The sequence below is a fragment of the Vigna angularis genome, chromosome 2 (assembly GCF_016808095.1).
Source record: "Vigna angularis cultivar LongXiaoDou No.4 chromosome 2, ASM1680809v1, whole genome shotgun sequence".
NCBI classification, from domain to species: Eukaryota; Viridiplantae; Streptophyta; class Magnoliopsida; order Fabales; family Fabaceae; genus Vigna; species Vigna angularis.
In genome coordinates this window covers 32,565,609-32,577,944 of record NC_068971.1, presented here as the reverse complement: position 1 = coordinate 32,577,944, position 12,336 = coordinate 32,565,609, and the positions used below count along the sequence as shown (strand labels likewise).

General features: G+C 33.3%; 1 protein-coding gene across 1 annotated transcript; it reads right to left on the bottom strand.

Annotated features, from left to right (window-relative positions):
* Positions 1 to 5,848: 5,848 nt before the first annotated feature.
* LOC108327882 (cystinosin homolog) lies at positions 5,849 to 9,687 on the bottom strand. The gene is made up of 8 exons (XM_017561608.2): positions 9,398 to 9,687; positions 9,184 to 9,316; positions 8,431 to 8,520; positions 8,207 to 8,331; positions 7,502 to 7,544; positions 6,718 to 6,835; positions 6,579 to 6,628; positions 5,849 to 6,229 (listed from the first exon to the last, which is right to left on the bottom strand). The coding sequence occupies exons 1-8, from the start codon at positions 9,514 to 9,516 to the stop codon at positions 6,074 to 6,076; spliced, it is 834 nt and encodes a 277-aa protein (XP_017417097.1). The 5' UTR covers positions 9,517 to 9,687; the 3' UTR covers positions 5,849 to 6,073.
* Between the last annotated feature and the right edge of the window lie 2,649 nt (positions 9,688 to 12,336).

Here is a 12,336-nt window from a genome sequence, read left to right as displayed (position 1 = left end):
ACATGTTAGTTAGTCGTTACAATCTGAGATGAATTTAGTAAATAAACAAATCGTGTTGATTGTTAAATATTACATATAATATTCTTTTTAAAATCTCATAAATGTAGTCCAGTTCAATTTTAGGAGTTATCAATAGTTAGATTTTAAAAAATAAACTATATAACAATCTTGCATTTGACAAGTTCTAGAAATATGTTTTATAGTTTATTATTTAAACACAAAAGCAAAACTAAACGTGAAATTCGATAATTTGTGCATCTACATGGAAGACTTGACCATATTATATATATATATATACACCCGCGACTATGCTCGCTATGCAGAACAGTGATTCAAGATTTTTTTTTTTATTCTGTGAATTGGGTATTCCAACGGGCCACGTTTTGATTGAATCTTTTAGTTATTTGTTAATAAATATTATTTGTCTGTTCCATAAAAATAGCCACTTTCGATAATGTTTAACCATGTTTTAGTTATGCTCTGTTTACGTGGTATTTTTGTTTTTATATTAGTTATTGTATTGGCTATATAAAACCATTTAATTCATTGAATAAATCAAGCTTTTAAAGCTAGAATTGTGCTTTGATAATATTTCATTTTAAACACGGGTATCAGAGCTCATACACGGGCCTGATACATATATTAGCAAAACACGAGAGAAAAGAAGTGAGGATAAACATATGGCTAACGGCACAGCTTCCTCAGTATTCCAAAGTTTGATGGAGCCTATGATCACTAGTCCATGCTAATGAAAAATTTGCTGAGATTTAAGGAATACTGGAGCAAGGTGGAACAAGGTTATGAAGAACCCAAAATACTAGAGTCACTCACAAGAGCAGAACTCTAGAAGAGCATAAAGTGAACAATCTACGAGCAAAGAACTACTTGTTTCAATCCAATGAACAAGAATATTTTGAAAATCATTACCAACAAAGCTACCTCCAAAGCACTTTGGGATTCAATGAAGCAAAAGTATCAAGGGAATGCTCGAGTTCAACGCGCGCAACTTCAACAACTTTGAAGGGAGTTTGAAATTCTAGAAATGCAAAACGGTGAATGCGTGAATGATTACATTTCTAGAGTCATGATCATTGCAAATGACATGAGAGGAGTAGGGGAGACCATGGAGGATGGACATATTGTTGAAAAGATTTTGCGTACATTATCTGACAAATACAATTATATTGTATGCTCAATCAAAGAATCCAAGGACATCCATGAAATGACGATAGATGAGTTGCAGAGTTCATTACTTATACATGAACACAAGATAAAAAGGTAGGAAATAACTGAACAAGCATTGAAAGTCACAGGAGACTATTATGCTCCACAAGTTACTGAACATTTCAGTAATAGAGGAAGAGGGCGGGGTGGATACAGAGGCAAAGGAAGAGGCAGAGGTAGAGCTTTTGACAAATCTACAGTTGAGTATTATCGATGTCACAAGCTGGGACATTTTCAATACGAATGTCCCACATATGTCAACTATGCAGAACACACAAAGTTGGATGAAGGAAAGGAGATGTTACTTATGTCATATGTGGAAATGCAAGGAGACAAACAAGATGAAATGTGGTTTTTGGACTCTAGATGTAGCAATCACATGAGTGGAGACAAGAAATGGTTCATTGAACTTGATCAATCATTCAGACATATTGTTAAACTAGGAAATGACTTCAAATTGAATGTCATGAGAAAAGGCAATGTTCGAATGAGATTAGAAGGACGAATTGTGACCATCACAGAGGTATTTTACATTCCTGATCTCAAAACAAATTTGCTTAGCATTGGTCAACTTCAAGAATGAAATTTGTCTATACTAATTAAGAATGGATGTTGTAGCATTTATCATGCTACTGAAGGTCTAATTATACGAACTATGATATCTACAAATCGTATGTTTGTGCTTATGGCATCTATCGCTATTGTTGATACTAATATATCAAAGGCAACATGTTTAAATGTAACTTCTAAAAATATTAAAAGCTTGTGGCATCAGAGGTTTGGTCACCTAAACATGAAAGGACTACGAACTCTTTCATATAGGAAGATGGTTCAAGGCCTGCAAATATTGAAGAATCAATCCAAGTTGTACATCATATGCATGACTGGAAAACAGCAATGACTTTCCTTTCCACAGAAAAGCACTTGGAGAGCTTTCAGACCTCTACAACTCATTCATTCAGATATATGTGGTCCAATTACTCTTGAATCTCATAGTCATAAAAGGTATATCCTTACCTTTATAGATGATTATAGTCGAAAAATGTGGTCTTATTTCTTACATGCCAAGTATGAAGCCTTTGATACATTCAAAAGGTTTAAATCATTGATTGAAAAAGGAACAGGATAAAACATAACATGTTTGTGCACTAGAGGAAGAGAGTTCAACTCATCAAAATTCAATGACTATTGTAGCAATAATGGAATCACAAGACAACACTGCACCTTACTCACCACAACAGAATGGAGTGGTAAAAAGAAGAAATCGAACCTTGATGAACATGGTGAGATGCATGCTTACAGCACGATATGTTCCAAAGAAATATTGGCCAGAAGCAGCAAACCTAGCCACTCATATTTTGAATAGATGCCCAACCTCATTCCTACCAAATATGACACCTGAAGAAGCTTGGAAAGAGAGAAAACCTTCAGTCATATATCTCAAGGTGTTTGGATGCATAGGACATGTTCACATTCTTGATGTTACAAGGAAGAAGTTGGATGAGAAAAGCATCAAGTGTGTATATATGGGAGTTAGTTAAGAGTCCAAAGCTTTCCGAATGTATGATCCAGAAACAAAGAGGATGATTATTAGCTGAGATGTAGTTTTTGATGAAATGCAAAAGTGGGACTGGAAGAAGTCAGAAGGAGTTAATTCTCTTGAAATAAAGTGTGAAGAAGAGGAAGAAAATCAGGGAAGTAAAGATTCAACAGTGACGAATCAAGAAGATAATGAGAATGCAGAAGAAAGTACATAAGATGAAAGAACCAAACTCCCAAAAAGGAGAAGACAACCACTAGTATGGATGAGGGACTATGAATCTGGAACTGGACTGTCAGAAGAAGACGACGAAGAAGAAATGGCACAAAAAGTGGAACAACTCACTCAAGAGATGCAGCAACTTGCCATGTTCACATCATATGATTCAATTGATCCCACCACCTTTGAGGAAGCAGTCAAAAGTCAGATGTGGAGGGATGCAATAGAGAATGAGATTGCAGCAATCAACAAAAATGGAACGTGGGAACTAACAACCTTATCGACAAAAGCAAAGAAAATTGGTGTGAAGTGGGTATTTAAGACCAAGATAAACGAAAAAGGAGAAGTAGACAAATATAATGCTCTTCTTGTAGCAAAAGGGTTTGCTCAAGAAGCTGGAATTGATTACACTGAAGTATTTGCACCTGTGGCAAGATGGGACACCATTCGATTAACTTTATCCATTGCAGCCAGTCGAGGTTGGATAGTTTATCAACTAGATGTCAAAAGTGCATTCCTACACGGAGAGTTGGCAGAAGATGTGTATGTGGAACAACCAAAGGGATATGTGGTAATCGGCGAAGAAGACAAGGTGTATAAACTAAAGAAAGCTCTCTATGGGTTGAGACAGGCACCTAGAGCATGATTCAACAAGATAGAATCATACATCCTCAAGGAATGTTTTGAAAAAAGCACGAATGATCACACGTTATTTACAAAGAAAGAAGGAGTAATAGATGTTCTTATTGTGAACCTGAATGTAGATGACCTTAGGAAATAGTGAAAAAATGTTCCAAGAATTTAGAAACTCAATGAAAAAGGAATTTGAGATGACCGATTTGGGCAAGATGAGATATTTTCTTGGTGTGGAAGTCACGCATACCTCAAATGGCATTTTTATCTGCGAGAGAAAATATGTTAACCAAATACTTGAAAGATTTGGTTTTCAAAACTGTTCAGTTGTGAAAAATCCAATCGTTCCAAGGTGTAAGCTCACAAAGGATGCTGGAGGATTGAAGGTTGATGCTACTACATATAAGCAAATGGTGGGAAGCCTTATGTATTTAATTGTTACTAGGCCAGACTTAATGTATAGTGTAAGTTTAGTGGCTCATTTCATAAAAGCACCAACTGTTATGCATCAACAAGCAATAAAAAGGGTTCTACACTATTTGAGAGGAACTACTGAACTAGGTTTGTTTTACAAAAGAGAAGGAAGAGAGATGTTGGTAGCATTCTGTGATAGTGACTATGCTGGAGACTATGATGACCGAAGGAGTACCTTAGGATATGTTTTTAAGATGTCAAATGGATTAGTTGCTTGGAGTTCTAAGAAGCAACCTGTGGTATCACTATCCACCAACGAAACTGAATATATCTCTGCAACAGCTTGTGCTACTCAAAGTATTTGGATGAAGCGTGTACTTGAGAATTTGGGGATTAAGCAAAATAAATGTATAATTTACTGTGATAACAACTCAACAATTAAACTTTCAAAGAATTCAATCATGCATGATCCAAGTAAGCATATTCATGTTCGATTTCATTTTCTTCGGGAGTTGACAAACCAAGGAGAAGTTGAATTAGTATACTGCGGAACTAAGGATCAACTAGCTGACATCATGACCAAGGCCTTGAAGCTGGAAGCATTTATGCAGTTAAGAGGAAGACTTGGTATATGCCATATTGAGGAGATAAACTAACTGTATTTACTAAAATAACAGTTCAGTTTAAGGGAGGAATGCCAGCCACGTTTTGATTCTTTTGTTAATAAATATTATCCTTAGAAATAGGATACTTAGTTTTTATGTTCCATAAAAATAGCCACGTTCAGTAATATTCAAGCATAGGATACTTAGTTTTTATGTTCCATAAAAATAGTCACGTTCAGTAATGTTCAACCACGTTTAATTATATTCTGTTTACATGATATTTTTGTTTTTTATATTAGTTACTGTATTGACTATATAAAGTCATTACTTTATTGAATAAATCAAGCTTTTAAAGCTAAAATTGTGCTTTGATAATATTCCATTTTAAACAGTGCCACGAATGAGAGGAGGTACCGCACGAATGGCACAATGCGGCCCAAGGGGAAGGGAAAAAAATGGAAATGACAATGTAATTCAGGGTTTTTACTTTGATTTAAGGGTAAAACAGGAATTTTAAAATTTAGGTGGGTGCAAAAAGAAAACAAAGCGGTGCAAGAAGTAGCAGGTTTGATTTTTGGAAAAAACCAGGGATGAATTGAAATGAAGTGTAATGAATATGAAGTATATTGGAATAAAAGTTCTATTTGTTATTGTTTTAATATGAAAGAATGAAAACTTTGTTCAGTTGAATATCATCATTTTCACGAAAAAGGAAGGGGGAAATTAAGGTAAATAATGGAACAATTTTTACTACTTTTACTCAATTTGCATATACATTGTGTTAGTGAAAAAGGACTTGAGAGTTTAATTTTCCCTAAAAGACAGCTTTTTACTAGATCAAAACCAACAGATTGATCACTAAAAAGCATTCAGATTTCAAAAGGATCTCATCAAATGTAATTACGCATCCAGCAAAAATTGGATATGCATGTCTTGCATTTTTCGTTTAGAGAAATTATTGGTAGAATGTTATTTATGCTTTCTCCTGCACAAAGCATTCTATTTAAATGGGGGCATCTTCCTTATAGTAGAGGTATGGTTTGATTCAACGTGCGCATAGTATTACATATAAAAAGTATAAACAAAACTATTATATTACCATCAAATTTAAATGAAATTGGCTTTTGCAAACTTAATTTTGATGTGAAGTTATTTGGGTACTGCATCTGTTTTTCATTCGATCGTTAGCCACAAACACCACTAGAAAATTCAGTAGCTTGGTAATATCATGCTAGTCACTTGATCATATGTAACTTTATGATACAAAGTAGTATAAAAGAATACACGGCAATAATTCTTAAAACTTTTACACTGGTTATTGAAGTTCTCAGTAATATAGTGTACCTAATGTATGGGACAATAAAAACATCCTAATTTGATTTCGACACAAATATCAACAAGTAGGAAGTTTAATATACATAATGAAGCAAATCGTATCTTATGCATTCTCTGGTGGTGATTGATCAGAAGGTCTGACCAGGTGCTCTCTGATTTGATCTTCATGCTCCGTAGTGGTATCCGATTTGGAGGATTTATTTCCAGCATACAGAATATAATGTTGAATAATGAAGATAATGTCGAAGAATACAGACACCTGTAGTTGAGTATTACACAAAAAACAATGTCACAAGCCTCTCTCAACAGTGTATGACTGACCTAATAAACAAGCATAATTTAACAGGCACAAGCTCCATCTAGATCTATGCAAAATAAAAAATTGGTTTCTCAATACATGCATCTACTAGGTAGTGAGCATCACTTTTGAATAAAAAAGAAATCATTCTTCAACGGAAAATAATAGTATAACTTTAAAATTAGAATAAAGATTACAAAACAAAAAGAGAATCAGTATTTGAATCACAACTGCATGCAAAATATATGAAAAAAAAAACAATTATAACGCAAGAAAGAAGTAAAAGAATCCTCAAGAGAGCTTCCCATACCAGAGATAGCAACACTTTTCCTATATTCCCGTAGAAGTTGACCCATGAATCTAGAAAGATGGGATTTAAAATAAGTTCATATGAAAATATATAATCAAATGACAAGAAATATAATTAGCAGATGTGAGTAATGACATACTTTGATCTATTGATTGCACAACCATCTGTCCATAGTTTGCTACTCCTCCAGAAAGATCAAGTAGAATGTTACCGATGCTGAAGCCATCAGTACTTTTTCTCAGGAAGTTCATAACTGCCTACATTCATAAGAAACATAATTACATGGACTGCGAGAGGATGTAAAGTCAGGCCTGATTCTGTTGAGAGAATAGAAAATGAATGATGATATATAATTTCCTTTAATTCAATGTTATAATGCACTCACATAAAAGAGATAAATAAGGCCCATTTCATCGATGAAACAATCCATTCAAGTTTTCAGAGTTTATTATTACAGATCTGGAGCTAGATCTGTTACGTTTTCCACTTAAATGGAAGGGTCTAGGACAGTACGATAGCTCACTTTTCCAAACCAGTCAATTATTTTACATGAAGTATATGTCTAAAGCCCAAATTGTGAACGATGTCAACAATAGAAAATGGTGCTTCAACTATCACTACAGGAATAATTTAAACTATTAGAGGATACCATGAATAGAGAGAAAGAATTGAGTTCCAAATTTCCTCTGCCATCTGACTCCTTATGTTTAATAACTTGGTTTTTCTATCACTAGCAGGAAAGTGTTAATTTTAAGTAGAAATGACTAGAAGGACATCGGAAAAGAACATGAATTGGTTCATTAGTATTTAGGAGCAGATACTTAAATTAGTTTCGGCCATGAAATTTTAGTTTAAAAAAATGATGTCAATAACAGTCTAAAGATAAAAAAGAAGACAAATAAATTTGAAAAAGAATCCCCAACCTGAGGAATGTACTTTATAACCGTCATAGTTACTTGAATTGTGCTGCAACAAAATCAACGTAAACAAAAAAATTAGAAAAACTTTAATTACATCCAAAGACTAAAGCAACCTAATATTTTGTATCAACACAGGACATGAACTGTAGCACTACAGCAAAGGTGGATCTGAGGTAGTTCGATATACAGAAGAAGATTCTATGCTTTGTCTTAACATCATACCGTAAGCTGAGTCCATGGTGGTAAGAACCCCAACACATGAAAAATTGAAATGTCTTCTTTATAAGATTGGTCACAAAATAATAAATCATAAAGGTTCTCAAATTAGAATATAAATACTTTCAGCCAAATCTTCAATTTCATATGCACCTGCCAACCCAAATAAAGAGTAAACAGAAAATGTTTGCTTAGATTGACCACATTATCTTCTTAGTAATTGATGAAAAAGAAATAAGCTTTCTCCTATTCTGTGAATAGCATGCCAGCTCGAGATGAATTAGTGGTCTCAAGAAAGCACCGAAAAATTTACCACATGGGAGCTCCATAAATTGGTGTCAGAAACTAAACAATATCTAATCTTCAGTAGTAAAACAATTAACATCCCCTATAAAACAAAAACTATATCCACGAATATATTCTATGAGATTAAATTGAAGGCCATAAAGAACGAAACAAAAGCAATTAACCAGGTAAGCATGGACAACATACTTGAATATGGAGATAAGCCAAAGCCAGGAATGATTTGACAAAGCAATAAAGAAACAAACTGCTGCAATAAGCCAAGCAACAGAGACAATTCCAATAGAAACTTTGGAAACTTTCTGACTCCCACGCTGCAAACAAACAATTATTAAGTTCAGTAAAAAATCGATAACTCAGTCCATAGAACAAAAACGAAGAATATTCTCATTTTTCAACAATATCATTCTTACTTCGTAGATTGCAATCTGGAACAACGTGATTGCCGTCAGTAGAACAGCATGGATCGAGAAAGCAACATCATTTGCAGCCACAGGTATCATCTGAAGTAGGCGGAATTAAAACCATATCATCGATCTCTAAATGTTTATACACACAACAAATATTACTTCAACTCTCAAACAATTCACAATTTTCCAATCGTCAAAACTTTCTCCAAAAAACAATAACAAAAGAGTCCTTAACCGTTCCTTCAAGAGCAATTCCTATTTTTGTTCTCACGATATGAACCACTTCTACACTAGCCAATCGATCGGGAATCACCATTCATTCTACTCTAAAGTTATATTACATTCAATAAACGAAACTTATACGACAATTTGTGATTCAAACATAATTCATATAGGGTTTGTTTACATAAACTTCAATGTAACCACTTTTAGAAGAGAAAAAATAAAATGCGTTTTTTCCTACAGTAAAACTTAATGTAGAGTTATTTATCATAAAGTATTTTACATCAGCTTTTCCAAAAATCTGAATTTTTTAACTTATAAATAAGTTTATTTTACCATGCAGAAAAGTAGATTTTATTTATTCTTCATATTTTCCTAGAAGTCTAAGAAATTTATGCGAAGAACCACTCTCTCAGATAATGATAAAATTGCCTTTCAGAGCGTGATATGATATGACATGAAGAGTTTAGCACACATGAAACGTTGTCGTGTTCATTTAATTGATAAACGATTGAAGAGTGTTTGAGAAGGAACCTCTCCATAACCGTATTTGTCGAAGTATTGCTTCTGAATAGCAGAGCTGAAGTAGAGAGAAGCGTTGTATATGAGATAGGTACTGTGCTTTGTCAGATTCAGTACCACGAAATCGAAGTTGAGCCCAACCACACTAAATTAAAAAGAAAAATTAATAATAAAATATTTAAGTTTAATCAAAAACATAGAGGATGAGAGAAGAGGAAGATGGTACCTCCTCCTGCGAAAATTCAAGATGACTTGAGGGTAGAAACTGATGGACCAGGAAACGAAAGCGAACCAACCCAGAGCCTCGTACACAACTTCGAGTTCAAACGAATTCCACGAAGCCATTTTCTTCGCTCGCGCAACAGCAATCACCAACTGCGTAGGTGCGTTCCTTAAATATCAAAGACTATAACGCTGACGTAAACGATTGAATCTATTTTAAATATCTGAAAAATTCACCAACTACATAATTTCAACATAAAAAGGTTCCGTTCTTATTTCGTTCAGCACCATGTTATGAATATTTAGTATTTTTTTATTTATATATCTTATTTTGACCAATGCTCGAATTAAAAGCTTAATAATACAATAATTAAGGAATTGGATATTTATTGAACTTAGAGTAGAATCATTTGACCTTAATTTATGAACAGAATAATTTTTTTATTGGACTTTATTGACCTAAAGAAACACTAAATAATCTATTTCATCTATTCAATAACAAAAACTGAAATATGCCTTTATCTTCAATTGTGTGTACCTCCAAATTGTGATACCAAATATGTTCTTCTACAAGAAGAAAACATCATGGAAGGTTTCAAAAAGCTTTGACTTAAGGCTCAATTCGTGGAGGAAACCCGCCTAGAAAAAAATCTCACAAAAAGTTACCACTCCAGTTATGTTGTTAGAGTTTATATAAATAGAGTTTCTGTTTTATTTTATGGATCAGACCTTTGAGAGACCTTTTTTAAAGGATTTTTAGAGAGATTTAAAGAGAAATTGTACACATTTCTTCTATATTAAATAAAACATCATTAAAGGATTAGGAGATGGAGTTTCCTCCAAGTTGTAACTTCTTTCTACCCATTATGAAGAACTAAATCTCCTAAATGTTGGAGTGAGGTGTAACTGCTTTGGACTCTCTTATATTTGGTATGATCTTTATTTATGTTTACTTCCTTTTGATTCAAAGTTTGTTAATTGATTTATGTTTAATGTTGGATGAATTGATTACTTGTCTTACTTCACTGGCTTAAGATTTAGTGGGAATTAGTTTTAAGTTGTGGTCAAATCAATTATCTTGTGTGCTTTTAGATGCTAGGAATAAATCTAGAGTTGCAGTTGGAGACAGAGTCTTGATCTTAGTGTAGGTGATCTGTTCAAGCAACCACTGAAAATCATACTAAAGGGTGATGATTCTAAGCTCTAGGTGTTAGAAATGGACCTAGAGTTACACCTAAGAGAACTCCCAAGACTTGATCACTAGCATCATCATATGTATTGATAGATTTGCTATAAGAGAAGGAAAAAGTGGTGAGGTCGAACTCCAACACAGTTTTATCATATGAAATTAACTCATTTATCAATCTAATGTGTTTTCCAACAGATATCACATTTATTTCACAAATTAAACTTGTTTTGTTCACATTAAAATCTTTGTTACTTTACATTGAATGACAAAACTAGTTAAAACATAGTATTTTTTGTTAAATCTTATAAATTCAACACTTGTTATACTACTAACTACCTAATATACTTACTTATATACTTGGGTTGTTGCACTGCACACCCAACAACAATCTTTAATTTAATCGACTATATAAATCAATTAAAACATATAGTATTCTGCGAAGAGTGCATTTCTTTAATTTAATCGAATATGTAAGTTCCATAGTCGATTAAAACATACAACATTTTGTAGAATTGCAATTTTAACATTTTAACTTGATTCTTAAGTGACTATTTGAACTAAGGTGCTTTTTAGGCTTACTTGAGCCTTAAGTAATCCTTAGCACATTGCTTGGAGGCCAAGGCGCCTTGAAAAGATGCATGCATCCTCACTCTTGAAGAAGGTTCTTGAAGCTTTTAGATTCACTGAACTTTCTTTCACTTGGTTGAAGATCAACTGAACTAAATGAAGGATGCATGTGATTGGACAAACTTCAACTGAAGCTAGAACATTCGCTACAATGTCACTTAGAAGGATTATCCAATATGAGTGAAGAGGATTCACCACTTAAACATAAAAATCAAGATAAGACTAAAAACACGAGTAGTCACTTGATCCTCTATAAAAACACCAAAGTTTCTTTACTAATATTAAAATATGAAATACAAAAGTAGAGACTTTTTATGTATTGATGAGAGGCCAACTGATTAGGGAAAGATTAAATCAAACTTAAACATGATTAACTTCGTAATTTGTTGCCACTAAACTAAGATCTTAGATTTAAAACATGTAACACATTTAAACACGTCATATTTTTTCCTTTGCAAGCCAAGCAACTGATCCATGTTCTCCTTTGGGTTAAGACAACCCCATGTGCTCTTTGCGCTCCTAATGAAACATCTCCCATGTTGTCCATGCCTCCTTTGCTAAAAACACCTCCAATTATTTGTTATTTACACCTTCTAGGATACAAGAAAGAGAAAGAACCACAAGTTAAGGATGGCAAAAAGGGCCAATCTGACCCATTTTGGCCTGACCCATCCTTGGCCCTCCAAAAATGGGTTAGGTCGAGCTAGCTCGCCATATTAAAATGACAAAAAATATTAATTTACTTGGCCACAAGGCAGGCAATCGAGCACTTTTTATCTTTAAATTTTTTTATTTTTATAAATTGTTTATATATATACATATAAATAAATATTAAAAGCATATTTAATTATATAAAAAATTTCTAAAACTAATTAATGCATTTACATGTTAAATTATTCCATTATAACTAATTATTAGAAGTTGTAAGGGTTAATGATTTAAATTACAATACTATTGAATTTTTACATCTTTAAAAAGATATAAATATAATATAAAAAAGTTAATATTTTAAATTATTTTTTATTTTTATTTTTAAATTAAAGAAAAGCGGATTAGCATGAGTTGGCCGATCTTTTACCCGTTAATCTGGCGAGATGGGTCAAAACGGGTTAGTGGGTTGAAAATTT

Excerpts from the sequence above, each read along its gene's own strand:
- LOC108327882 (XM_017561608.2), bottom strand. The coding sequence starts at position 9,516 with ATGGCTTCGTGGAATTCGTTTGAACTCGAAGTTGTGTACGAGGCTCTG. Across the intron at positions 8,332-8,430 it reads TCCAGATTGCAATCTACGAA|CGTGGGAGTCAGAAAGTTTC; the intron begins GTAAGAATGATA and ends GTTTGTTTGCAG. Across the intron at positions 6,230-6,578 it reads GAAAAGTGTTGCTATCTCTG|GTGTCTGTATTCTTCGACAT; the intron begins GTATGGGAAGCT and ends ACTCAACTACAG.